This window comes from Grus americana, chromosome 28 (assembly GCF_028858705.1).
Source record: "Grus americana isolate bGruAme1 chromosome 28, bGruAme1.mat, whole genome shotgun sequence".
Taxonomy (NCBI): domain Eukaryota; kingdom Metazoa; phylum Chordata; class Aves; order Gruiformes; family Gruidae; genus Grus; species Grus americana.
This window is the reverse complement of record NC_072879.1, coordinates 2,120,119-2,143,467: the sequence shown is the minus strand read 5'-3', so window position 1 is coordinate 2,143,467 and position 23,349 is coordinate 2,120,119. Positions and strand designations below refer to the sequence as shown.

The 23,349-nt window shown below is 67.2% G+C and overlaps 2 protein-coding genes across 6 annotated transcripts in view; one reads left to right on the top strand and one right to left on the bottom strand.

Moving 5' to 3' along the window:
• NR2C2AP (nuclear receptor 2C2 associated protein) overlaps positions 1 to 10,178 on the bottom strand; it is a 12,486-nt gene extending 2,308 nt beyond the window's left edge. Inside the window, exons 1-5 of one of the 3 annotated variants that reach the window (XM_054805640.1) lie at positions 9,999 to 10,178; positions 1,062 to 1,108; positions 806 to 896; positions 586 to 691; positions 177 to 244 (exon numbers count right to left, since the gene is read on the bottom strand). In XM_054805640.1, the coding sequence (XP_054661615.1) occupies positions 177 to 244; positions 586 to 691; positions 806 to 896; positions 1,062 to 1,108; positions 9,999 to 10,061 (375 nt within the window). In that variant the 5' untranslated portion in view covers positions 10,062 to 10,178. Of the gene's footprint in view, positions 1 to 176; positions 245 to 585; positions 692 to 805; positions 897 to 1,061; positions 1,109 to 1,410; positions 1,476 to 1,704; positions 1,724 to 9,998 lie in introns of those variants that run through there. The other 2 variants (XM_054805642.1, XM_054805641.1) reach the window with 2 other exon arrangements.
• Positions 8,467 to 23,349, top strand: NCAN (neurocan). 3 transcript variants are annotated; one of them, XM_054805632.1, is made up of 15 exons: positions 8,467 to 8,787; positions 14,767 to 14,846; positions 15,641 to 16,042; positions 16,294 to 16,468; positions 16,556 to 16,683; positions 16,991 to 17,284; positions 17,613 to 18,470; positions 18,560 to 19,777; positions 20,335 to 20,451; positions 20,694 to 20,807; positions 21,034 to 21,192; positions 21,300 to 21,382; positions 21,471 to 21,615; positions 22,140 to 22,322; positions 22,446 to 23,349. In XM_054805632.1, exons 2-15 carry the CDS (start codon positions 14,774 to 14,776, stop codon positions 22,718 to 22,720), a joined length of 4,224 nt encoding a protein of 1,407 aa, XP_054661607.1. In that variant the 5' UTR covers positions 8,467 to 8,787; positions 14,767 to 14,773; the 3' UTR covers positions 22,721 to 23,349. The 3 variants fall into 3 exon arrangements, with proteins under 3 accessions (XP_054661607.1, XP_054661609.1, XP_054661608.1); XM_054805634.1 differs by having other exon boundaries at positions 22,442 to 23,349; XM_054805633.1 differs by lacking the exon at positions 8,467 to 8,787 and adding an exon at positions 10,379 to 10,505.

The following is a 23,349-nucleotide window of genomic DNA, read 5'->3' as shown; positions in this document are numbered from 1 at the left end:
GGTATGCTCCAGCTCTGCTGAGTAGCTGTAGCATTAGCAAAGTGCCAACGGCCACCCGCAGGTCTGTTGTTTAAATCGCAGCTCTGCCATCGCCCCCCTGCCCCTCCACCACCACGGGTGGCTCTGCATCCACCCGCCAAGCCGCCGGAGCCAGCCCGCTGCGCAGCAAAGGATATCTGCATGGCGTTGATGTCCTGGGGGTACAGGTCAGATATTTTCACCAGTTCTTCCCCTGCTCTGCAGCCTGTGGACGGTGAGCGTGGAGGCAGGCGCGCGGAGGCTCGGGTGCTGGGGGAGCCCCCGCCAGCTGCCACGGCTGCCCCCAAAATCCTGCATTGGCTGTACTGCAGGGCTGGGGGCAGTGGTCCCTCTCATGGAGCAGGTTCCCACCTGCACCCAAAGCGCCCCGGAGAACCCCCAGTCATCACTATTCACCCCTCTCTGCTCCAGCCCACGGCCTCAGCCCCTCTTGGGTTTTGGGAATGGCTAACAAACACCTCTGCGCCTCACAACAAACAGCTGCAGGATCCAGGTGCAGGTAAACTGAGGCAGAGGGACCCCCATGCCCCCAAACCAGCTCCTCACCTTCCAGTGTGCACAGCCTGCTGGAGAATCCCCCCTGGAACTGGATGTGGAGCTGCGAGACCTTGACGGTGCGCGGGAAATCCAGGGTGACCCACTGGCATGTGCCCTGAAGGCAGGAACGACACCAGGGCTCCGTCACGGGATGGGGGGAGAGTGGGGTGTTCACCGTGTGCACGGCTCCCGTCCCACCCCTCCTGCTTGCCCCGTCCTCGTCCCCCACCTGGTCTGAGTTCCAGCAGGTCTCCTCGCTCCCGTCGAACATGTGCTTCTTCCCAAACTGCTTCACGTCCCGGTTAAGCACAGAGCTCACCCTGCAAGGACATGTGCCACCGTCCCGGGGACACGATGGGGACACGATGGGGACAGGGTCAGCGATGGGTCCCCGCAGGGCCAGGGGACAGCGCACCCAGCAGGGACCCACCGGGGGGGGCGGCCGCAGCACCTGCCTGCTGTTCCCCCGGGGGACCGGGACTCACCGCGTGGCCGTGTCGGCGCAGATCAGGGGCTCCACGGGCATCGCTGCCTGCGGGGAGACGGGGTCAGCGGGGGGCAAAACCGGGGACACCCAGCAGCAATGGGGACACCTGGGCAGCACTGGGGACGTTCCGGCAGCATTGGGGACCCCCGAGCACCACTGGAGACCCCCGGACAGCACCGGGGACGCCCAGCAGCATTAGAGGCATGCTGGCAGCATTGGGGACCCCCGGGCGGCATTGGGGAACCCCGCGGAGCAATGGCGACACCCGGCAGCATTGGGGTACCCGCGCAGCACCGGGGTGCCCCCCCCCCGCCCATCCCCGTCCCCTCCGGCCGCCGCGCACTCACCGCCCGCCCCACGCAGGAAGCAGCGGAACTGCTTCCCCGGGACCCGGGCGTCCGGGAACGCCTCCCCCCCACAACCACCCCCCCCCCCCGCCGCAGCGCTCCGCCCTCCCCGCCGCGGGGACCCACGCGTGAGCAGCACCCCGTACCCCCTGCAGCGCCCCCCCCCCCGGCGGGGGTGCGTGTGTGTGTGCAACACCCCGGCGCCCCTCCAGGCAGCACCCCCGGCCCAGCACTTCCGTGGGTGCCCTCCACTCGTGCTTCACCTCCCCCGCAAAGGCCTCCCCCTCCTCCAACCTGCCCCCGGCCCCTGCACGGCCCTGGGCTCGGGGATAGACCCCCCCCCCCCCGGCCCGGCTCCAGGGGGGACCCCGGCGGGCCCTGGGCTGGGGGCGGCTGGGTGCCCTCCTGGGCCAGCTCTGTAGGTGGCACTGGTGGAGCGCGGCTGAAAATAGCAGCGGCGAGAGAGAGAGAGAGAGAGAGAGAGAGAGACACTGCAGTGAGGGAGCCCGAGTGCGGGGGTGTGCAGGGAGCCTTGCACGGCGCAGCATCCTGCACACCTGAGCATCCCTGCACACCCCAGCATCCCTGCACACCCCAGCATCCCTGCGTGCTCCAGCATCCTGCACACCCGAGCATCCCTGCGTGCTCCAGCATCCCTGCATGCTCCACCGTCCTGCACACCTGAGCATCCCTGCAGACCCCAGCATCCCTGCAGACCCCAGCATCCCTGCGTGCTCCGGCATCCTGCACACCTGAGCATCCCTGCACGCTCCAACATTGTTGCATGCTCCAGCATCCCTGCTCATCCCAGCATCCCTGCTTGTTCCAGCATCCCTGCACACTGGAGCATCCCCACAAGCTGGAGCATCCTTGTGCTGGAGCATCCCTGCAGACCCCAGCATCCCTACGCACTCGAGCATCCCTGTGCGCTCCAGCATCCCTGCACGCTCGATCATCCCTGCATGTCCCAGCATCCCTACATGCTGCAGCATCCCTGCACACCCCAGCACCCCCCTCGATGGAAGTCACCAGCACAAAGCACCAGGAAATCCAAGCCCTCCCTGCTTCCCCACCTCTGCTGCCTCCTGGCTCTCCCGTGGGCACCCCAGCCAGGCAGGGCTGAGCTGCCCCCCCCGAGCCTGCGAGGGAGCTGCGGGGAGCCTGGAGCAGCTGTACAGGGAGAAATCGCCCCCCCTCCCGTACATATATCACAGCAGCTGCTTAAAATTATCCTTCGCAGGCATATGGTGCTGCTGTGCTTGCCCGCGGCTCCGAGTCTTTGTGGATGTGCCCCAGTGCTCGGTGAGGTTGCAAGCCTCGACCTCAGGGTAGTCTCACATCTCCAGCCGGCCCCCACCACCACCTTGCCGGGGGAGGCAACACAAGGTGACGGCACGGCGACGCTCTGCAGTCTTCCCAAACCTCCCCGGGTGCTGGGCTGCCTGCATGAATCACGGCATCCGCGCTGAGGCTGCCTGCGCTCAGCCACAAGCAAAAATAAAATCAGCCGAGTGCTGCAAAGCCATCACCTCCCCCTCGCAGCACGGCTCTGGGGGCTCCGGCCGCCCAGCTCGGCCCCCGGCTGGGCTGCGCACACGCCTGCACACGCATGTTAATGAGCACGCACGTGTATGCCCGTGCATGCACACACATGCGGTGACACACACTAGCACACGCGTGACGGGCTTTGTCTTCCTCCTCCTTCCTCCCCTTCTCCCCCTGCCGAGTTTTCCCTGAGAAATTGGGTCAAAAACCACAGGAGCCTTAGTTGCCCCTCGGCTCATCGTGCGTCGGGGATGGGTCTGCCATTTGTGCCACCGCTGCTTGCATCACCTCCTGCCTGCGCCTGCCGGCACCATCCCCCCTCACCCCAGTGCCCCCCCAGGCCCCTCCAGCCCTGCCCACCTGGGGGGGGACTGGGGGGCAGCACTCTGGCCCCAGGGCTCTTCAGCCTCGGCATCTTCCTCGCCCTCCTCGCTCTCGAGGAACAAGGCGGGTGGTAAATGCAGCTGTTTCGGGCTGCGCTGGGAGCAGCTTGGCAGTGGCGGCGTTGGCTCCCGGCTGCCGTCCAGCCCGGCACTCAGCCGCTCGCCGGGGGGGGCCTTTGCATTTTATCCAAGAGCTAATAGAAAGGCTGGTGCCAAACCAGGTGCCGGCACGGATCCAGACCCCCCGCTCCCACCAGGCGTGAGCTCCCACCCGCGAGCCGCTGGGATGCTGGCCCTGTGCCGGCACGGCCACCTCGTGCCGGTGGCGCAGGAAACGGGTGCCGGCACCTTTTGTGAGGCGGGTGCCGGCGTGTGAGTTTTGCTGAGCAACCCCGGCTGGTGCCGGGAGCTGCTTCCGAAGAAGAAGCGGGTGTTGTGCCCTTCGCTGTTAATTACTTGCAGCGATTGATTTCCACTTCCGTGTAAACGCTGGAGATTACCGGTGAATGTGGCACAGGCGCTATTCAATGCCGCGGCCTCTCCGCCCGGCACAGGGCCCTGCCTGTTCTCTGGGATGTGTCTCTGCCTTTATTCCCCACCCCTGCGCAGAGGGGCCGGGGGGGTCCCAGGGGTCTGGGGGGGCCAGGAAGGGCAGGATATGGCACAGTCGGTAATTAATGCTAAATAACAATGTGGTGGCATCTCCGCGCGGGGAAGGAGCTGTGCGGGGTGGCAACGGGTGCGTCGCTCTGGCAGGGGATGGATAAAAGGATGTCATTATTATCTTCTCATGGACCTGCTTTTAGGCCACAAACCAGCATTTCCTCCCAACGGGGTGAGGGCACCGGGCTTGTGGCCGGGCTGCCGCGGTGCCGGCATCCTCCCCACCGGTGCCGCCACGCAGGGGGTGCTGGAGATGCGACACATCAGCCATGAGCAGGTGTGGGGGTAGGATGTGCCGTTAATGAGCTTGGCTCTGTTAACGGGAGATGCTGCTCTGTGTCCCCGCGTGGGCAGTGCCGGGTAGGGGGGGCAATTACCGCCCTGGCTAATGAACCAGTGCGGTGTCCTGCTGGCCTGGCTGCTAATTATTGCTGGTGTCAGAGAGGGGCTGACTGGGGTTGGTGTCCCCCACGCCTGCTCCCAGTTCTGTGCCAGCCCTGCCGGCTGCTCCCCCAAAATCACCCACTGGTGCCACGGTGGGCACCAGGGTGCAGGGTTGGGCCCTGCCCGTGGATGCTGAGCTGGTGGCACTGCCACCCAGGAGAGTCCCTGGAGGAAGGGACCACGCTGGGTCACAGCTTGTGTCCTCCGTGTCCCCGGTGGAGGGTGGGTGCTGGCCGGGGCTGGGTGCTGCAGGAGGGCGAAGGAACGGTCAGGCTGCCAGGAGGGGGAAGGGAAGGAGGCAGTTGCCATGGAAACAGAAAATAAAATCAATGCATCCTGCCGGCAGGTTTGGAGGGAAGTTGGGCCTGGCCAGGATAGAGTCCCTGCATCCCTGGGGGATGCTGCTGTCCCCAGCCCGGACCCCTCCGTGCCCTTGCCGCCGCACCCAGGTTGTGCCATGGGGCAGGTTCGGCCCTGGCCGAAAGCAGAAAGGAGCCGCAGCCGGGGGTGAGGAGCAGCGGGTGAGGGGTCTGGGCAGCACGGAAGCGGATCCATGGTGCCAGGTCTCAGCCTGTCCCCTCCGGAGCAGACCCTGGGTCGGGGCATCCTGCCCTGCTCCCGCCCTGGCTTTGGACCAGCACCTCAGCCAGGACAGGCACCAGCTGCTGGTTCGCTCTGCCACGGAGCCGTCCGTCCGTCCGTCCGTCCACCCTCCCGCCCGCTGCCAGTGCCCCGAGCGCTGGCCCCAGCTGCGGTGGCAGAGGCCTCATTAATAAGCTGCTTTCCCGATGAATGTGGCAGCTCTCCTGGAACGGGCTTCATTAGCCGCCGGCGGACCTGAGCGGAATAACAAGCGGCTCCGTGGGGCGCAGGACGGGGTCCCCCCGTGCTCCCCCGGCAATGTGGGGACTGGGGCACACGGCCACGCTCCGGCCGTGGGGAGCTGCGGGGGTCTTTGCCACGCAGGGAGGGTCCCTGGCACCCCGGTACGCCAGTGCTCAGCACCCACGGGATGGCAGCGGTGATGCTGCTCAGCAACCTGGTCACGGCGCCACGGTCCCAGCTGCCAAACCAGGCAGCACCGGAGCTCAGGAGGCTCCTGGTCTCACTGGCCCCCAAAGTGGCTCTGTCATCGAGGTGACAAAGATGCTTTGCCACTCGGTCTTGCAGAATCAACCTCTCCATCCCCTTCGGTTCTCTACGGTGTCCCCACGCCTGTCCCCAGGCTGCGGGTTGGCCACATCACCTCTCTATTGTGGCTCTTGGTGGGAGCGAGACCTGGCTGAGACCTATCAAACTTATGTCACATGCGGCTCCTGGCCCCTCCACTGTCCCCTGGGTGGCTGGGGCCAAGTCAGAGCTGTGCTGGAGCCGTGGGGACCCCCCAGCCCCGTGCTGGAGCCGGAGCCCTGCCGGGTCTCCCCGGGGGCAGTGGTGGGTCCTGGCCGCTCGTGGTGGGAGCCCCTCACCATCGCCGCCATGCACCCCACTCGCCAGCGGCCGCCTCCCCACGTCCCTGTCACAACAAAGGAAAACATCTCTGGATGGAAACTGCAGGAGGGTCGTCACGGCAACACTGCTGCAGGATTTCACCAGAAACCCAGCGTTCTGGCTCAAAAAGACGCTCGGGTCCCTGCTTGCCCCAGCAGATGCCGATGCAAAACCTGACAGGGCCAGGGACGAGTGAGCGGGACCGAGGGATGGGGTCACCCCAACCACCGCTGTGCCGGGACCCCAGCCTGTCCCTGGTGGGGTCGGGGACACGGGGGGCAGTGGGGACCCGGTGGCAGCGGGTGCTGCCTCGTGGGAGCAGCTCGGGGCAGAGCCGTCGGTGCTCTTGGGGCAACGCCATGAGGACAGGCTGGGTGTGGGGCTGGGGGGGTGTCCAAGGGACCCTGAGCTGGGCAAGGATGGGGACGTGGGGACATCCCTCGGTGCCAGGCGGAGCTGGCTCTCCTGCCCAGTTGGAGGGATGGGCATGGCGGGATGTCAGGGCTCCAGGTTGGGCCCGGGGGGGGGGGGGCGGGGGGACCCCACAAAATCACCTCCCAGCTGGAGGGACCAGCCCTGGGGCTCCAAACTGGTGCTGGCTGAGGAGCTGGTCCCCACCACCACCCCGCCGCGGGCTGCGGTCCCCGGGGCGCGGAGCAGCTGCTGGCGCGGGGAGGCGGGCGGGGGGAGAGGTGTCTATTAAATCCCCATCCATAAGCCGTGCTGGCTGGTGTCTGTTATGACATTTATCTCCACTCGAGAGGAGAGCTCCGATAACTCATTGCCGGCACCTTCCTCAGCAAGACAAACGGCCGGCAGCAGATCAGCCACGCTGCCTCTGCCGGGGCCCTGGCTCCCCCCGGGAGGTGGACGGATGGGTGCCTGCGGTCCCTCTGCTCCCCCCCCCCCTGCCCCATGCTCCTCCGAGCCCACGGGGAGGTTCGTGGTCCCGAGCGGCTCCGGCTGTCCTCTCCACCACGGCCCCTTTGCTCCATGGACCCGCTGTGGGTCAGGGTCAAGGCTGGGTGCAGCTTCGTCACCACGCCCGGTGCTCGTTAGCGAAGGGTGGCCAACGGGAGGTGGGTGCTGAGGGGACCCCCCCTCCCGCTGCCAGGCGCGATAAGGAGCCAGGCTCCTGGATGAATCCATCTAATCCCCGACCCGTGTACGATGCGTCGTGCGGATCAGACCCTGCCGGCGCCGCCGGCTTTCTGGATGAAGCTTAGGAAGATGAAGAGCGGGAGGAAGGGTTTGGGCAGCGGGCTGTGGGATGGAGGCAGCAGGCAGGTGGGATGCAGGTCTTGCTGCGGGTGTAGGACCCGGCTGCAGTGGGGTGCAGCGAGAGCCTCTTCACCCCGAAGGGTGCCCAAGGCCCTTGCATGAGTGGGGTGAGCGTTTCGGAGCCAGCCCCATCCCACCGCACATGGGCCGTGGGCCTGCCTCCACTGGGAGCCACACTCATCCTCACTGGACCATCTTCTCCAGGCACATGGAGACGGTGCAGCACCCTCCTTCCAGCAAACCCCAACCAGCACCCACGGGTGCCCTTTCCAAAGCAGGACAGTGGGATGGAGACGTGTAGGGTAGCAGCACCAGCCACCTGGATCCGCTCAGAGCGGGAAGTAGCCAGGATATCAGGGTGCCAGTAAATCCCCTGGGACCCTCTTCCCAATCCTGCTTGGCAAACACCACGGGGGCATTATCCCCTGTCACTGTCCCCCACGCTCCGGCACCTACATGGGGATGGGGACGCCAGCTGCAGCCACATAAAGAAGGGGAACAGAAGAGCTCTGTGCGCCGGCAATGCTGGGGTTGTGCCGGAGGAGGGGGGGGGGGTTCACAAAAGGCAGGAAACGCCACGAAAAGTCTGGCACAATGGAGTCGGAAATGAGAACTTTGCTCTCGGGTTTCCACGGATCCATCCTATGGGGAAAATGAAGGGGGGGGCGAAATCTTTTTTCACCGGTTGTTGCCAAGTCGTGGGAGACAGGGTGGCATTCTCCATTTACCGGTGGGAAGGTGACACCCCCCCCAACCCCCCTCCCTGAGAGCTCAGCGATGGTTTTGCCCCCTATATTGGGGTTCATTTCTGGTATTGCAGCTCCCTGGGGTGTCTCACCCATTTAATTGGGGTTATTTGGGCTTTTTCAAGCCTTCATCCATCCTCAGCATCTTCCGGCCCCTCCGCACCCCCGTACGCCCCCCCCCCCCGGGCCGGAAGATGCTGCTGGTTGCACCCTGTATGGCTTGGAAGGGATTTTGGGGTGCAGAGGGGCTGGAAGATGCTCCCCTGTTTGGACACCCCCTAAAATCCCACTGGGTCCCAGGGCAGGGGGTGTGGTGCGTGCATGGGGGGGGGCTGCAGAGCTCCCCTCCCCTCTTAGGGACCCCATCCCCATTCCAGGGGAACCTGCCAACCCCGGCTACGGGGAGGGGGGGGGGCTGCGGTGCCTGCGGCGGGGGGCGGCCCCGCTCGATGGGGAGGGGGTGGCCCCGGTTTGGGGGGGGGGGGGGGAGAGACACACAAACCGGCGCATGCGCGGCCGCCCCTCGCCCTGCGCCGGGCAGCGCGGCGGGGCGCGGAGCGGGCGCGGGTTCGCCGCCGCTGCGGGCAGGTGCGGGCGGGCGGCACCGGGAGGCACCGGCGGGGGGGCCGTGCCTGCCGCCAGCCGCGATTGGCCCGGCCCGGCCCGGCTCGGCCCCCTCCGGGGGACCCGGCCAGTTACCCCCCCCCCCCCAGTCCCCCCCTCCCCTCCATCCTTCGCGCCCCGCTTTTAAGCCCCCGGTGCCGGCGGGGTGCTCGGCTCCACCGGCGGCGATGACCCCCTGTGCGCCGTGAGCACGGCCCCAGGTACGTGAGGCACCGGGACCGGCACCGGGACCGGCACCGCCCGCGCCGCGCCCCCGCTGCGGTGCCCGGGGCCGGGTCGGGCGGTGGGAGCGCACGGGGATGGGGGCCGGGGGCACCGGCACCGCTACGGTAGGAACGGGAGGGATCCGGGCTGGGGGACGCGGTGGGGACAACGGGGTTGTCAGGGCTGGGGGATGCGGGGGTTGGGGGGGGACACGCTGGGATCGGGGCTGGGGGACACTGTGGGGATCCAGGGTGGACAAAGAGGGGGGGTGCTGGCCCTGGGGCTGGGGAGATGCCGTGACTGAGGGTCGGGGACGGTGCGGGGATTGGGGCTGTCAGGGATGGGGATGCTGGGATCGGGGCTGGGGACAGTGGGGCTGGAGGGGATGCTGGGGTTGGGGCTGGGAGGGGGTCAGGAGTGGCACTGGGGGCACTGGGGCAGGTGGACAATGGGGCTGGGGTCACTGGGGTTGTGGGGACACCAGGACAGGGGGACATTGGGGATGCCAGAATGGGGAGGCACTCAGGGGGACCAGGGCTTTCAGGGCTGGGGACACTGGGACTGGGGCTGGCGGGGGCTGGGGGACACCGGCGCTGGGGCCAGTAGGACAGGCAGGGTGGGGGGACACTGGCAGGGTGGGCAGCACGGCGCTGTGCCCTGAGCCCCTGCCCTGCCCGCAGAGGAGCTGGCAGCGAGGCGGCGGGCAGGGAGCAGGGCTGGGGGATGGCAGGAGGGCAGCGGGTGCTGGCAGATGGGTGCCCACTGGGGAGCTGTCCCCCCGTGGTGCCGGAGCTGGGTGCGCCTTGGCCCCCTCCCTTGCCTTGGTTCCCCCTTGGTGCCGCCAGCGGTTCCCCGGCAGAGAGGGAGCCGGGAAGTTTCTCAGCCTGGCTGTGGCATCCCTGGGGTGTCCCTGGCTGCCAGGGAGCAGGCAGGGCCGGCAGCGTAGTGGGGGCTCAGCACCACGGGCAGGATGAGTCCCAGCCCGCGTTCCCTGGCACGGGGATGCGGTGAGGCCGGGCTGGATGGACGGAGGGCTGCCGGGATGGACGGATGCAGGTGCGGGTACCGGCGAGGGGTTTGCGGCTGTTTGGGGGGCTCTTCGCTCCCACGCTCTGACCCGGGGGCTTGGCAAATCCAGCGCCGGCAGGGAGGATGGTGCTGGAGGCCCAGCTCTGTGCCAGACCCGCGGGCCCGGTGTTTTCCTCACCACTTTCGGTGCCGGGCACCGGCGCTGCTTTCGGAGCTGCTCGCTGGTGTGCAACCGAGCCATCCGCAGGGATGGGGCCGGGGGGCTCGCCGTGATGCTGCGCTGGCTTTGGGGCTCCCGTGGCGCTTTCAGCTTCCCGGGGAGAGACAGAAAACAGGAGAGAAAAAAAAAAAAAAAAAAAAGAAGAGCAAATTCTAAAATAAAGGCTGCAGACTGTCTGCCTAATAAAAATCGCACCCAGCAAAGGGCCCATATTGGACGGGATCACAGTTTTCTGAGGTGCTAATTTATTCTCACAGGCTGGGGGGGAGCGGGAAGCATCACGTTGCCTGTGAGATGTGACGGCAGCGAGGTTTGCAGAATTCCTTTGTTGTGGGCAGAGAGGAAGGGACGCGGAGTCGGCCCCGCTGCCGGGCTCCCACCGCGGCCGTGCAGCCTCGGGGGGGGCCCTCGGTGGACACCCCCTTCCCGTTGGGGCGGTGGAGGCATCGTGGCGCTGGGAGGGAGGTGGGTGCTGCGGGGGGCTGGTGGCTGTGGCAGGGTTGGGCGCGGGGGGTGCAGGATCAGCCCCGCAATGGGGGGGACGACAGGCTGGGTGGGTGGGCACCGAAAGGCCGTGTGTGTGCTGGTGGTGCTGGGGACCGGAGTGACCCGTGGGGACAGCAGAGGTCACAGGGTCTGTGGGGCAGGGTCTGGCTGGGGGGGCAGCTGGGGGCACCCCCTGGGCTGGGGCATCCCCAGGGTGGGGGCACCTCTGTCCCGCCGCATCCAGGCTGGGTGGGTGGGCAGTGCCCCCCCTCCCCTCCCGCCCATCCCAAGCCCGTGTCCCCACCACTGTCCCAAATGTCCCCTGTGTTCTGTGGGGACCCCGGGGTCCGCAGCCGCCCCCATGCCATCCCCTGGCTTGGGGCAGGTTGGGGTGAGGAGACCCCAAAACTGGCCGGCTCGTCCCAGCGCCCGATGGCCTGTGAGGAATTGAGCTGTGTTTCAGTCGAAGCTAATCACCAGCCCCAGCTTTGCATATTCATGAGGCAGATGAATTATTCATGAGGTGACAGCTAGTGACAGATGTGAAAATGTTCGCCTGGGTTGGGGTGGGGGGGGAGGCTTTGCACCGGTGTTATTTTAAATTTCTTTCGTTTGCCGTTCCCCCGGCTGGGGCTGGGCTGCTCGGGGGACGGGGACACGTCCCGAGGGGGCCCGGCCGCGTGGCACCAGGGATGTCGCTGCGCCCTGAGCCCCTGGCATCACCCTGACTGCGGAGAGAGACATTCAGCCCTTGGGGCTTACGGCAGCGTGGCGGTGCTGGCTGTCCGTGCCAACCTCCTCGCCTTGCTGTCACCGCTGGGGATGGCACGGTGATGCCCGGCGTGGCTGAGCCTGCGGCCCCTTCCACGGGGACCCCGGCCGGATCCTGCCCCAGCGGGATGGGGCTGATGCTGCTTCCCCCCCCCTCCTTGGCACAGAGGCTGGTGGTGCTGAGCCATGCTGGCAGCAGCATTCCCGTGCCTGCGGTGGAGAGCCAGGATCCGGCCAGGGCTGATCCCGGTGGTGCTGCGGGGTTGGGACTCGGCCGCGTCAGCCCCGGGCTGCCTCGCCGGCGCTGCCGGAGCTGGATTGTGGGTTAGTGGATCAAGAGGAGGTGGGAGGGAGACAATCTCAATAATTAACGAGGCGCTGAGGCTGGGAGGATGCTGCCTGGCTGCGGCTTTGGCAGCCCCTGGCACGGCACGGGGGTCCTCGCACAGGGGACACCGCGCGTGGCAGCTCCGGCACCGGCAGGGATGGTGGCTGCCGTGCCGCTTGCCCTGACCTTGGGATAAACTTTTCGCTGGCTTAGCACAGGGCCGGGCTCGGTGGCGGGGGCAGCCGGGGGTCCGCTGAGGGGCTGGGGGGAGCAGAGCATGGCGGGGACCTTCCTTTGTCTCCACAGCAGGAGCGGAGCTGCGGTGCCACCGGGGACGTGGTCCCCATGTGCTTCGAGGGTAGGGGTGCCAGTGGGCCGCCCCAAGGGAGCGGCAGGCTGGGGCTGTGTGTCCTGAACCTGGGACCCCCCAACCGCGGTCCGGGGTCCCCGAGGAGGCAGCGGGTACTGCCGGTGGGGCCGGCCCTTCCCACCGCAGCACCTTCCCTGCTGCGAAAGCAAAACCTGCAGAAATGCTGATGTCAGGGAAGGCGACGGCCGCAGCCGGAGCTGCACAGCCCCGCGACCCCCGGCCCCTCACCGCCGGCAGCACCCGCTTCTCCCCAGTGCTGCCAGCCTGGGGTGCCCCTGGCGGGGTCGGGGACCACGGTCCCATCCATCCATCCATCCATCCCCGGCATGGCATGTGCCTGGCTCCACAGCTGGCTGGGGTAGTGGTTGCGAATCCAAAGAGCAACTTCTCTGTTTAACATTTAAATAAACCCCGGGCTGTTTACCCAGCGGCGCTGCCCGGCATTTGCTCAGCGAGGACCCGTCTCCAGAACAGCGGCTCTGGGTAAACAGCCGAGAGCTTAGAGGAGTATTTATACGCTGACACGTTAACGCGGCTCTTCGGGGTCTCTTGGATCCCTTTGGCTCCTGCTCCGTCCCACCACCCCGGCGTGGCCCTGGGCAGGGCATGGGGCCGGGACCCCGCGGTTTGGGGCTGGTGGCCCAGGGCCGTGGCTGGGAATGGGGGCTGCCGCGCTGGGAGCTGGGGTGGCCACGGGCCGGGGAGGAGGAGGATGGAGAAGGGGAAGGTCTCAGGGGATGCTGTGGAGGGGGGTCGGGGAGCGAGACCCGGTCGCTGCTGTTCCATGTGGGAAATTGTCTTGTTTGCCCTTCAGATGGGAAAAGTCACCTGGAAGCTGCAGGGGGATGCAAAAAAGAAAATGGGTGAAAAGACCAAAAAAAAAAAAAAAAAGGGACCGTGAGTGATTTGAAGCCCTTGGACAAGTGTGAGCACAGCCCAGGGCACCTTTCTTCCCCGGTGCCAAGTGTCTTGGATGTCCCCATCCCTCACGCACCATCCCCATCCCTCACGCACCATCCCCATCCCGCACCCACCACCCCACCCTCTCCCAGCGGGTCCCGGGGTCGTGGCTCGGTGAAGGCCACGGGCTGGCAGGGTGGGCAGGAGCTGCCCCAGAGGCACCCCGTCCCACGCCCCGTCACCAATGGTTTGTGCTGGGAGAGCTCCTGACACCCCAGAAAGCCAAAATTAGCATTTCAATGGGGAGGAGCTGGAACCTCCTGAGCCCGACTGTGCCAAGCCGTTTATTTTTTCCACTGTAGTGGGAAGAGGGAAAAGTTTGGTGCTGCCAGGGCCGTGAGCCTGGGGGATTTCCTTCCCGGAGCATCTCCGAGCAGGGAAGAAGGAGCCGCTGTCGGTGCCGTGGAGCAGCCCCGGGGCTGTTCTGGGGTTTTTTGGCTCCTGGGGGACGTGGCTGGGCAAAGGCGCAGTGAGCCACAGCCTGCTCCCTGCTCCGCACGCCAGGAATTTCCCTCCGTGGCCAGAGCTGGGGTCAGGTCAGCTCCTCATCTTTTATCAGCAGCTGCGTTTGGAGGCGGAAACCCCCATGGAGCTGCTGCGGGAGGGAAGGGGCTGCAGATGCTTTCCTCTTTAGAAGAGACAAGATAAAACCCAGTTTTGCACCCCCTAAAAAAAGGCCCTTTTCCAGCACTGAACACAGGGGGTCTCCTTTTTTCTTGCCATTTTGCTCTTTCTTTCTATTTTTGTCCCATAAAAGCAGAAAGGACAGAATGAGAAATCAAGGGCTGGAAAATGGAGCATCAAGGATGGGGGAACCTGTGGGCTGAGCCGAAGCGTTGGTTCCAGGCAGCTGGGAGAGGGATGGGGGGCTCCTGGTGTCCCCCCAAAGCTGGCTGCTCCCCAGCTCACTGTCCTGGCCTAGGGGCAGCGTCAGAGCCGGGGAAGCCGTGCGGGGACCAGCAAACCCCACCGGATCTGCCGGTGCATGAGGGACCCTGGGTCTGGTTTGAGCTCATGGCCACGTGGTGCCGAGCTCCAGCATGGCCCCGTCTGGGATTTGGGGTTTTGGGGGTGCTGGTTGCAGCCCTGCTGCCTCTGCTTGGCTGGTTCGGCATCGGAGGGGGGCCAGAGCCCGGTTACAATCCCAAACAAAGCCGAAGCTGGGTGATGGTTGTGGTGGGAGCCGGGTGATGGTTGTGCCCGTGCTGGGTGCCGGGCAGGTGATCTGTCCGACTTCCCTCCGAGCCTGGAGACCAAATGATTTAGAAAATACTAATCGTCGCTGCAGTCAAACAGATTTTCGGCGAGCGGCGGTGCTGGCTTTGTGCTCCACGCGCCGCACGCCGGCTCCGGCAACCAGAGGCGTCCGCTGCATGTTAATGCTGGGGGCAGAGCGGGGGCTGGCTCCAGTGCTGCCGGCTCTGCCGCTGCCGGGCTGGGGGGCTCCTCACCCCACTGCCCCCCCCACCCCCTGGAGATGTGCGTCCCGGGTGGGTGCGGGGATGTCACCGTGGGTGGCACTGATGGCAGGGGACACAGAGGGACGCCCCGGCGGGGTGGCTGGGGGCTCGGTGGGTCGATGGGTGGCACCCCGTCCTCCATCCCGACCCCACAGCGGTTTCGTGCCGAGAGTGAAATCAAACTCTCTCCAGGCTAATGGCATCTCGCTAAGTGGGGCTAATCCTGCTCTCTCCCCGTGGCTCCCGGGTCTTGGTGTCAGCGCGGCCCCGCGGTGATTTATGGCCCGACGGCATCGCCAAACAAGCAGGGAGCGGGCGAGCAGCTGCCTCCCACCCCCGTTCTCGTTGCAGGTCAAGGATGGTCCATGTGATGGGGGATGCCGGCTGCTGGTTCCTGCTCGGGCTCTCCCTCCTCCCCATCGTCGTCCTGGGTAAGTGCTGCCAGCGCTCCACAGCCAGGGCTAATTACCCAGTAAAGGTAAACAGCAGCAAATAACGAACTATTAGCCGTAAGAAATAGCGAGGGTGAATAATAACCATGGGAGGGCTTGGGCTGCGGCCACCCACAGCTCCCTGCCCTGGGCTGCAGGGATTAGCGAGGGAGAAACCCCCCCAGGAGACGGTGGACCCCAGCCCCCCCCTCCACGCTGGGATCCCCACAGGCGAGACCTTAAATCCTTAATCCCACTGGCGGCATTCCCGGCCCCCTCCCCGCCGTGGAGCTGAGCTCCCCGGGGATTTGCCATGTCCCCCCCCCCCGTCCCTCATGGTGGGGGCATCGTGGCATCCTGCTGCACAGGGGGACTTTGGGATCGCCCAGCCCCGTGGCGAGCAAAGGGCTTGGGGTGCGATGGGGGGTGCGAGCCGGTGGGGGAAGGTGCCAGGCGGGGGTTAGTGGCCGTCCCCGGTCCCCAGCCGGCTGGGCTCTGCGGGGAGCATCCCCCCGACCCTGCTGGTTTCTGAGACTTGTGGGATTTACGGTGGCAGAGCCGGGAGCGTGCACAGGCTGGGGCAGGATTAGTGCGGGAGGAGGAGGAGGAGGTCACGATCGCTGCCGTGCTGTATCCCAGCGTGGGGATGGCTTTCCCTCTGGTGCCACAGGGTTTGGGTGGCACCGAGTCGTTGGCGATGATGCCAACGCCCCCAGCTCTTCCCCCTGTGAACAAGAGCCGTGCAGGACCTCCCGCTGCCCATCCCTGTGGTATCTGGGCGCCTTTTCCCGCAGGCTCCCAGGACGATGGGAAGGTGATCCACATCAACAGGGTGCAGCACCAGGCCGTGCACGTGGGGCTGGGGGAGCCCGTGGCCCTGCCCTGCCTCTTCCTGCTCCAGCCCTCCGCCTCGCTGGGGCCCAACGAGCCCCCCGACCCGCCCCGCGTCAAATGGAGCAAGGTGCGCTCGGCCACTGGCCAGAGGGAGGATGTCCCCATCCTGGTGGCCAAGGACAACGCGGTGAAGGTGGTGAAAGCCTACGAGGGCCGGGTGTCCCTGCCCGGCTACTCCCGCGACCGCTACAACGCCACGCTGCTGCTGCGTGCCGCCCGCGCCAGCGACGCGGGGCTGTACCGCTGCGAGGTGGTGGCCGGCATCGATGACGAGCAGGACCTGCTGCCCTTGGAGGTGACGGGTGAGCCGGGTGCCGTGCCACGGCTTTGCCGGGAGAGCTGTGGGAGCATCGCGAGTACCGCGGCGGGGTGGCGCACGGGGGTTGTGCGCTCCGTGTGAGCTGTGCGCCCCGTGCACCCTGCGCAAGCTGTGTGAGCTGTGCACCCTGTGCAAGCCCCGCAGCTCGTACAGGCCACGTACCCCCCGTGCACCCCGTACACGCCGTGCGAGCTCTGCACCCCATGCCAGCTCTGCCATCCGCTGCCCTTCCAGGCGTCGTCTTCCACTACCGCCCCGCGGGCGAGCGCTATGCACTGACCTTTGCTGCCGCCCGCCGCGCCTGCCTGGACAACTCGGCCGTCATCGCCTCGCCCCAGCACCTCCAGGCCGCCTTCGAGGACGGCTACGACAACTGCGACGCGGGCTGGCTGGCCGACCAGACCGTGCGGTAAGTCTGCGGCACGGGCTGCCGGCCGGGCGCACCTCGCCGTGGGCGGCCGTGGATCTGAGCGCCTGCCGTGCCCCTCTCTGGCAGGTACCCCATCACGCTCTCCCGGCCCGGCTGTTACGGAGATCGCAACAGCCTCCCCGGTGTCCGCAGCTACGGCCAGAGGGAGCCCGGGGAAGAGTACGATGTCTACTGCTATGCCCGGGAGCTGCGAGGCAAGCGGTGCTGCGGCGGCTGGGTGCTGGGCGGGTGGGTGCCCGGGGATATCGCTCCAGGGAGATGGCCGTGGCCGGGAGCGCGGGCACCTCCATGCGTCTCTTGCATGCCGTGATTCGGCTGCGGGGATGGGTGCCGGTGCCGTGCCAGCGCTCTGTGTCACCCTCGGTGCTGGTGCCAGGCAGCATGGTGTGGCTGTCGTGCTCAAGTCATGGAGACTTCCAAAAGGCACCGCTCGGCTCCAAGCCGTCGGGACCGTCGTGGCTTTCCATCCCCACATCCCCAACGAGCTCTGCTCTCTTGCAGGGACGGTGTTTTACGCCACGGTGCCGGGGCGGTTCACCTGGCAGGGGGCCCGGAGGCACTGCCGGAGCCAGGGGGCTTCCTTAGCCACCACCGGGCAGCTCTACCTGGCGTGGCACGAGGGCCTGGACCGGTGCGACCCAGGCTGGCTCGCCGACGGCAGCGTCCGCTACCCCATCAGGCTCCCGCGCAGGAAATGTGGCGGTGAGGCCTCGGGCGTCAGGACCCTCTACCAGTTCCCCAACCGCACCGGCTTCCCCCCCGCCACCTCCAAATTCGACGCCTACTGCTATAAAGGTAAGGGGAACCAGCTGCGATGCCGGCACCGCGTCCCCCCCAGGCTCCCAACCAGCCCTGGCCCTTCTTCCTTTGGGAATCGGTGGGCATGGCCGGGAAAATTGCTGCGGATGAATATTTAATTGGGGAATTAATGAGATAAATGAGGAGAGCTGCGCTGGGAGGGAGCCCAGCTCCGTGCATCACCCTGGCATGGTGTGAGGCTGGGGGACGCGGTGCCTGGTACCGAGCCTTGGTGGAAGGTGCAGGTCCCCAGGCGTGCCCCGGATGCCCGTCCCGCACCTCGCTTGCGCCATCGCCACGGCTGATGCTCGTGGTCTCACCGCAGCACACACGGCCGTGGGGCAGAGGGAGCCGGAGGAGCCGGTGCTGCCCGCGCCCGACCCGCTGGGCAGCAGCAACGTGCTGGTGGAGCACGGCGAGGACTTGGACACGTCGGGGGACACCCGGGACGCCCCTCGTGACCGCTATGGCCTCCTGCCGCAGCCGGGACCCGCGGGGCTGGGTGAGGATGAGGACGAACAGTTGCGGCCGGCGAGCGGCAGCCCAGCAACACAGCGCGGTGACCTCCCCAGGGCTGCGCCGTCATGGGTGCCGGCAGCTCCTGGCCTGGGGCTGGGTGATGGCACGTCGCTGCCTCCCACCGTGGCCGCCTCGCCGGCATGGCCCCACGAGGATGAAGCTCTCAATGTGGTGGATCAGGCGCCGGTGAGCTCTTGGCAGGATCCGGCCAACACCAGCCCAGCACCACCGGTGCAAGAAGCCCCTGGCCCCGAGGAGCCCCCGGCCGCCCTCCTGCCGCGGTCCCAAAGCCCAGCTCTGGAGCACGTCACCGGCTCACCGCCGGCACCGCCTGGGCTGGGGACGGTCCCCGGCATGGCAGCAGAGACCCCCAGCACCCCACCGGCCAGCTCCCGTGCCCCACGGCGGAGCAGCTACGCTGGGCTGAATGGGCGCTACTTCCAGCTGCAGCGGCAGAGCCGGGACCCTGCGGTGGCTGGGGACCCCACAGTGGCTGGGGACCCAGAGGGGATGGTCACCCAGGCCCCTGTCCTGGCCCTGGAGGTGAAGGGGGCTGCAGCCAGCGCAGTGGAGACGTGGAGCATCCCCCGTGCCGGTACCGAGAGCCTCCAGCGCGAGGGCACCTACTCACCCTCCAACGCGGTGGAGGAGGAGATCGGCCCCGGTAAGTGACGCCCGAAAGCAGCTGGGGGGGCGTGTCCTGGCGGGCGCTGCACTGGCTCGGGGACCCCATGGCTGTGCCGTCTCTTGCAGAACTGATGGCACTGGCCACCGCCCCGGTGTCCCCCTCGCCACAGGCGCCTGCCCGGAGGGATTCACCGTGGTGGAGCCCTCGCACGGCCCCCCGCAATCCTGGGGGACCCACACGGACACCCCCTCTGCCGTCCCCATCCCTGCCTGCCTCCACCGTTCCCCACAGTGCTCTGGGTCACCGGGACGTCGCCACGGTCGAGGCTCAGCCCCGTGTCCCCAGCGCCCGCGGGGACTCCCCCCGGCCACCTGCAGATGCCACTGAGGACTTCTCCGGGGACGCCCTCTCCCAGGAGAACAGCGGCTCCGTCCCGCCGCGGCCCCCGCTGCCCCCAGCCCCACTAGTGGCTGAGGGCCCCGAGATGGCCCCGCAGCCCCATGGTGACGGCGGTGACAGCAGCGGGGCCCCAGGCGATGGCTCACTGGAGAGCAGGAGGAAAGCGGTGACCTTCTTCCACCCGGCCGGCCCCTCCGAGGAGCACCCTGCCACCCCTGGCCCCACCGAGGCAGCTGCTCCCCGGCCCTGGGGGGTGCTGAGCCCCACAGCTCCCTATGGGCCAGCCAAGCCGCCGGCTGAGCCCAGCCACGAGCAGCCGCCCGGGTACGGGGATGCCGGGAAGGGCTCAGCCGAGCCAGGCGGCGAAGGAGCCGCGTCCCCCCTGGTGCAGGAGGTCCCCTCGCCTTCGCTTTCCCCTGTGGCCAGTGAGGTGCCCCTGCGGGCCAGCACCGAGCGGCCGGTGGAGGTGGATGTGCTGGAGCCAGGGGCCGAGGAGGGGTCCACAGGCTTCGCCCCCGTGGCCCCACAGCCCACCAGCCGTGCTGCACCGGAGCTGGGGGGAGCCGAGCATCTCCTGCCCCCCCCGACCCCTCGGCAGTCCCTGGCCAGCCCCAGCCCCCCGGGTGTCCCCAGCCACGAGGATGCACAAACGACCCACGGCGAGGAGGATGCCTCCGGGGAGGTGAAGAGGGAAGAGCCCCCTGCGCCCCCCGGCTCAGCCACCCGCAGCCCCTGGCTGTCACCCACCGCCCCCCACCCAGGGCTGCCGGAGACGCCCGAGTCCCCAAGCACGGGGCTGCTCCTCGAACCCTCCACGGTGGCGGAGCTGGGGGGGCCGGGGGGGTCCCCGCTGCTGGATGCCGACAGCGGGAGCGGCGAGGAGCCGGGACTGGAGGAGCGGGAGCTGCTGGCCTGGGCGGGCACCGGCAACGCCAGCCGGCACGGTGAGCGCGGTGCTGCGGGGTCAGGGTGCTGGGGGCACCTGGAGCTGATGGGCACAGGGATAAACGGGCTGGGTGGCAGGAGGACCCTCGAGGTGGAGCCCCCCAGGCAGGCACAGCGCGATGCCAACCCAAGGGGTGGGTTTGGGGCAGGGGGGGGTCCTCTCCTTTTACCCAAACCGATTTACTCACCGGGGAGTTTCCAGCAACCGTGACGGGCTGGGAGCAGATCCTGGGTTTTTCAAAGGCAGCCGAGCTATTAACGTGGGCTGGGAAAGCATCCTCTTAAATATTTAATATTTGCGGTTGCTAATAATAATAGCTGGAGAGGTGGCTGCTGGCGGGGGATGCACGGCCCACGCTGCCCAGCCGTGGCTGGCAAAAGGCAACAAATAGATTTAAAGCGTAGAGCCACGGCCAGGCGGAACAGGCACCGCGGTTAATGTGCGGCAGCCAGCAGCACCGGGGCAGGTCCAGACCCTGGATCCCGGTGGGGAGGTGGGTGGGTGCTGCGGTGTGTGTCCCCCCCCCGGCTCAGGGCACCCGCTCCCACCCCGCAGCTCCGGCCGACCCCTGCCAGAACAACCCCTGCCTGCACGGCGGGACCTGCCGCGCCAACGGCACCGTCTGCGGCTGCAGCTGCGCCCCGGGCTTCACCGGGGAGAACTGTGAGATCGGTGAGCGGCCGGAGCATCCCGCCATGCCTGGGCAGGATTCGGCCCTGCCTGCCTGCGCCTCCCTGGCACGGAGCGGCGGCCGCGCTTGGAAGCGGGGAGGGGAATGGGACTGCGGCTCTGTCCTCATCGACCCCCCCCGTCCTGGGTCACCGCTGGCACCGGTGCTGGCAGAGGGGATGGTGGTGGGGTGGGTGGTGGTGGGGGGTCTCCGCATGCCCGCAGCTCCTGGCGTGTCCCCGCAGACATCGACGACTGCCTGTCCAGCCCCTGCCAGAACGGCGGCACCTGCATCGACGAGGTCAACTCCTTCGTCTGCCTCTGCCTGCCCAGCTACGGCGGCAGCCGCTGCGAGAAAGGTGGGGACCGCAGCCCCCGATGTCCCCCCCACGGTGTGTTGCTATGGGGTGGGCAAGACCCCCATGGGGACACTGCCCAGCCCCTGTCCCTTTGGGGATGAACGTGGGGAGCTGGGAAGGGGACGCAGGAGTCCTGCCCCCTGCCCCCCCTGCTGCCTGCATCCCTCCCCGGGGCGCTGGGGGACCGGTCCCCTTTGCCGTCCCCACCGTCCCCATCTCCCCGCAGACACGGAGGGCTGCGACCACAACTGGCACAAGTTCCAGGGTCACTGCTACCGGTACTTCGCCCGCCGGCGCTCCTGGGAGGATGCCGAGCGGGACTGCCGCCGCCGCGCCGGCCACCTCACCAGCATCCACTCGCGGGAGGAGCACGGCTTCATCAACGGTGCGGGGTGCGGGGGGATAACACCCCATCCCGCAGCTCTCTGAGCATCAGCACCCCTGGGTGCTCTTCGCCTTCACCGTGCAAGCCGTGGGTGATTCTCTCCGTAGGCTTCGGGCACGAGAACACCTGGATCGGGCTCAATGACAGGATCGTGGAGCAGGACTTCCAGTGGACCGACAACACCGGCTTGGTGAGACCCTGGGAGGTGTGAGGTGGGGGGGCTCAGGGCGCGGGGCATGGGGGGCGCAGGGGCTCCCACCCCTCTCGTGTCCCACCAGCAATACGAGAACTGGCGGGAGAATCAACCCGACAACTTCTTTGCGGGCGGCGAGGACTGCGTGGTGCTGGTGTCCCACGAGATCGGCAAGTGGAACGACGTGCCCTGCAACTACAACCTGCCCTACATCTGCAAGAAAGGCACAGGTACCGCCTGCCCCGGCAGCCCACTGCCGCAGCCCCCTCCCGCAGCCCCCAGTGTCTCCGTCCCCCTCCCGCAGCCCCCGAGCACCTCCTCATCCTCAGGAAACCTCTCCCAGCCCCTTGCCCGGGAAAACTCAAGCCGTTCCCCTTAATCTCCATTTTTCCTTTTTTCCCCCACAATCAATTCTTCCCTCTCCACGTTAATTTGTTTAATTTGCCACCGCTAAAACCATTAAGTTCTCATTCCTTATCTTGAAAGTTACATTAACCTCCAGCTGCTCGTTGCGAGCCGGAGGAGCACGCCGCCCTCTCCCGCCAGCCGCATGTTAACGATGCGCTCGCCCCGATAAGGCCATTAATTAACGAAGTAAATCCTGGGGAACACCTCGCTGCCAACCTGTCGGAGGAGCTCCTCGTAAAGCCATCTGCTCTCCGGCAACCGGTGGCGTGGGCAGAGTGTCCCCTTGTCCCCTCCTGGTGACGGGGGGGTGACAGGGGTCTGTGTGTCGTGTTCCCCCCCCCCCCAGTGCTGTGTGGGCCCCCGCCGGAGGTGGCGAATGCCTTCACGGTGGGGAAGAAGAAGGAGAAGTACAGCATCCACTCCAGCGTGCGCTACCAGTGCGAGGAGGGCTTCACCCAGCGCCACGTGCCCACCATCAAGTGCCACAGCACCGGCAAGTGGGACCGGCCCAAAATCCTCTGCACAAAACGTTAGTGGGGACTGGGGGGGGGTCCCGGGAAGGGGAGGGGGGGGGTGTCAAGGCACCGGCTCCCTCCCGCGGCCTGTGGTCCCTGACCCCCCCGGGTCCCCCTCCCTTGCCCCCGTTAGCCAGGCGGTCGCACCGAGCGCGGCGTCACCACCGCCACCGTCACAGCCACCCCCACCACCAGCACCACCACCACAAACCCCGCAAGGAGCGGCGAAAACACCGCAAGCACCTCCGGCTGGACTGGATGGAGGAGGGCCACTACTTCTAGAGCCGGGGGACGAGGAAGCACAAGGCCCCCCCCCCCCGCCGGCCGGGACCAGCCGGGTCCCCGACGGGATGCGGTGACGTTTCCCGCCCCCCTCCCACCCCCCCTCTTTTATAACCCCCCTTGGCTTTAGCTCCTAGGATGCCCGGCCCCGTAGGGAATAGGATCCAGAGGGGGCGGCTGCGTGTGCGTCCCCAGCCCTCCCTGCATGCCCCACGCTCAGCCCCCCCGACCCGGGGTCGAGCCCCCAGCCCCGCACGGGGACCCCCCCCAGCCCCACGCAGGGAACCCCCCAGCCCCGCGCGGTGGCTGTTCCCGGCTGGGCTCTGGCCCCCTCCCCAAAGGAGGGGGATTAATCCGCCAGCCCCCCCGCCCCCCATCGCCCACCTCGGCCGTCGTGTCTCACTGACCCGGGGTGGCTCTGGTTTTTTAGCAGCCCCCACCCCCCCATCTTCCTGCCCGTGGGGCACCCCCGCGGCCGGCACGGGGACCCTGCCTGGTGGGGGGGGGACACAATGCCGCTGGGGCCGGCATCCCGCTCTGCTGCCTGGTTTGGGGGTTGATTTTTATTTTCCCTTTCCGTTCGTCGTCGGGTCCCCGTTGGAGTTGGCGTGTGTGTGTGTGTGTGTGTACGGCGCTTTCTGATCTCTGCTGTTTGCGACGTGACTGCCGTGTCCCGAGCCCCATCCCACCCCCCCCCCGCCATTTCTGACTCTGCCTTTCTGTACTGCTGGACATTTTAATAAATTTTTTTAACAGTTG

Coding starts and splice junctions, on each gene's coding strand:
- NCAN (XM_054805632.1), top strand. CDS start 14,774: ATGGTCCATGTGATGGGGGATGCCGGCTGCTGGTTCCTGCTCGGGCTC. Junction 16,043..16,293: donor GCTGCCCTTGGAGGTGACGG/GTGAGCCGGGTG, acceptor CTGCCCTTCCAG/GCGTCGTCTTCCACTACCGC. Junction 18,471..18,559: donor GGAGGAGGAGATCGGCCCCG/GTAAGTGACGCC, acceptor CGTCTCTTGCAG/AACTGATGGCACTGGCCACC.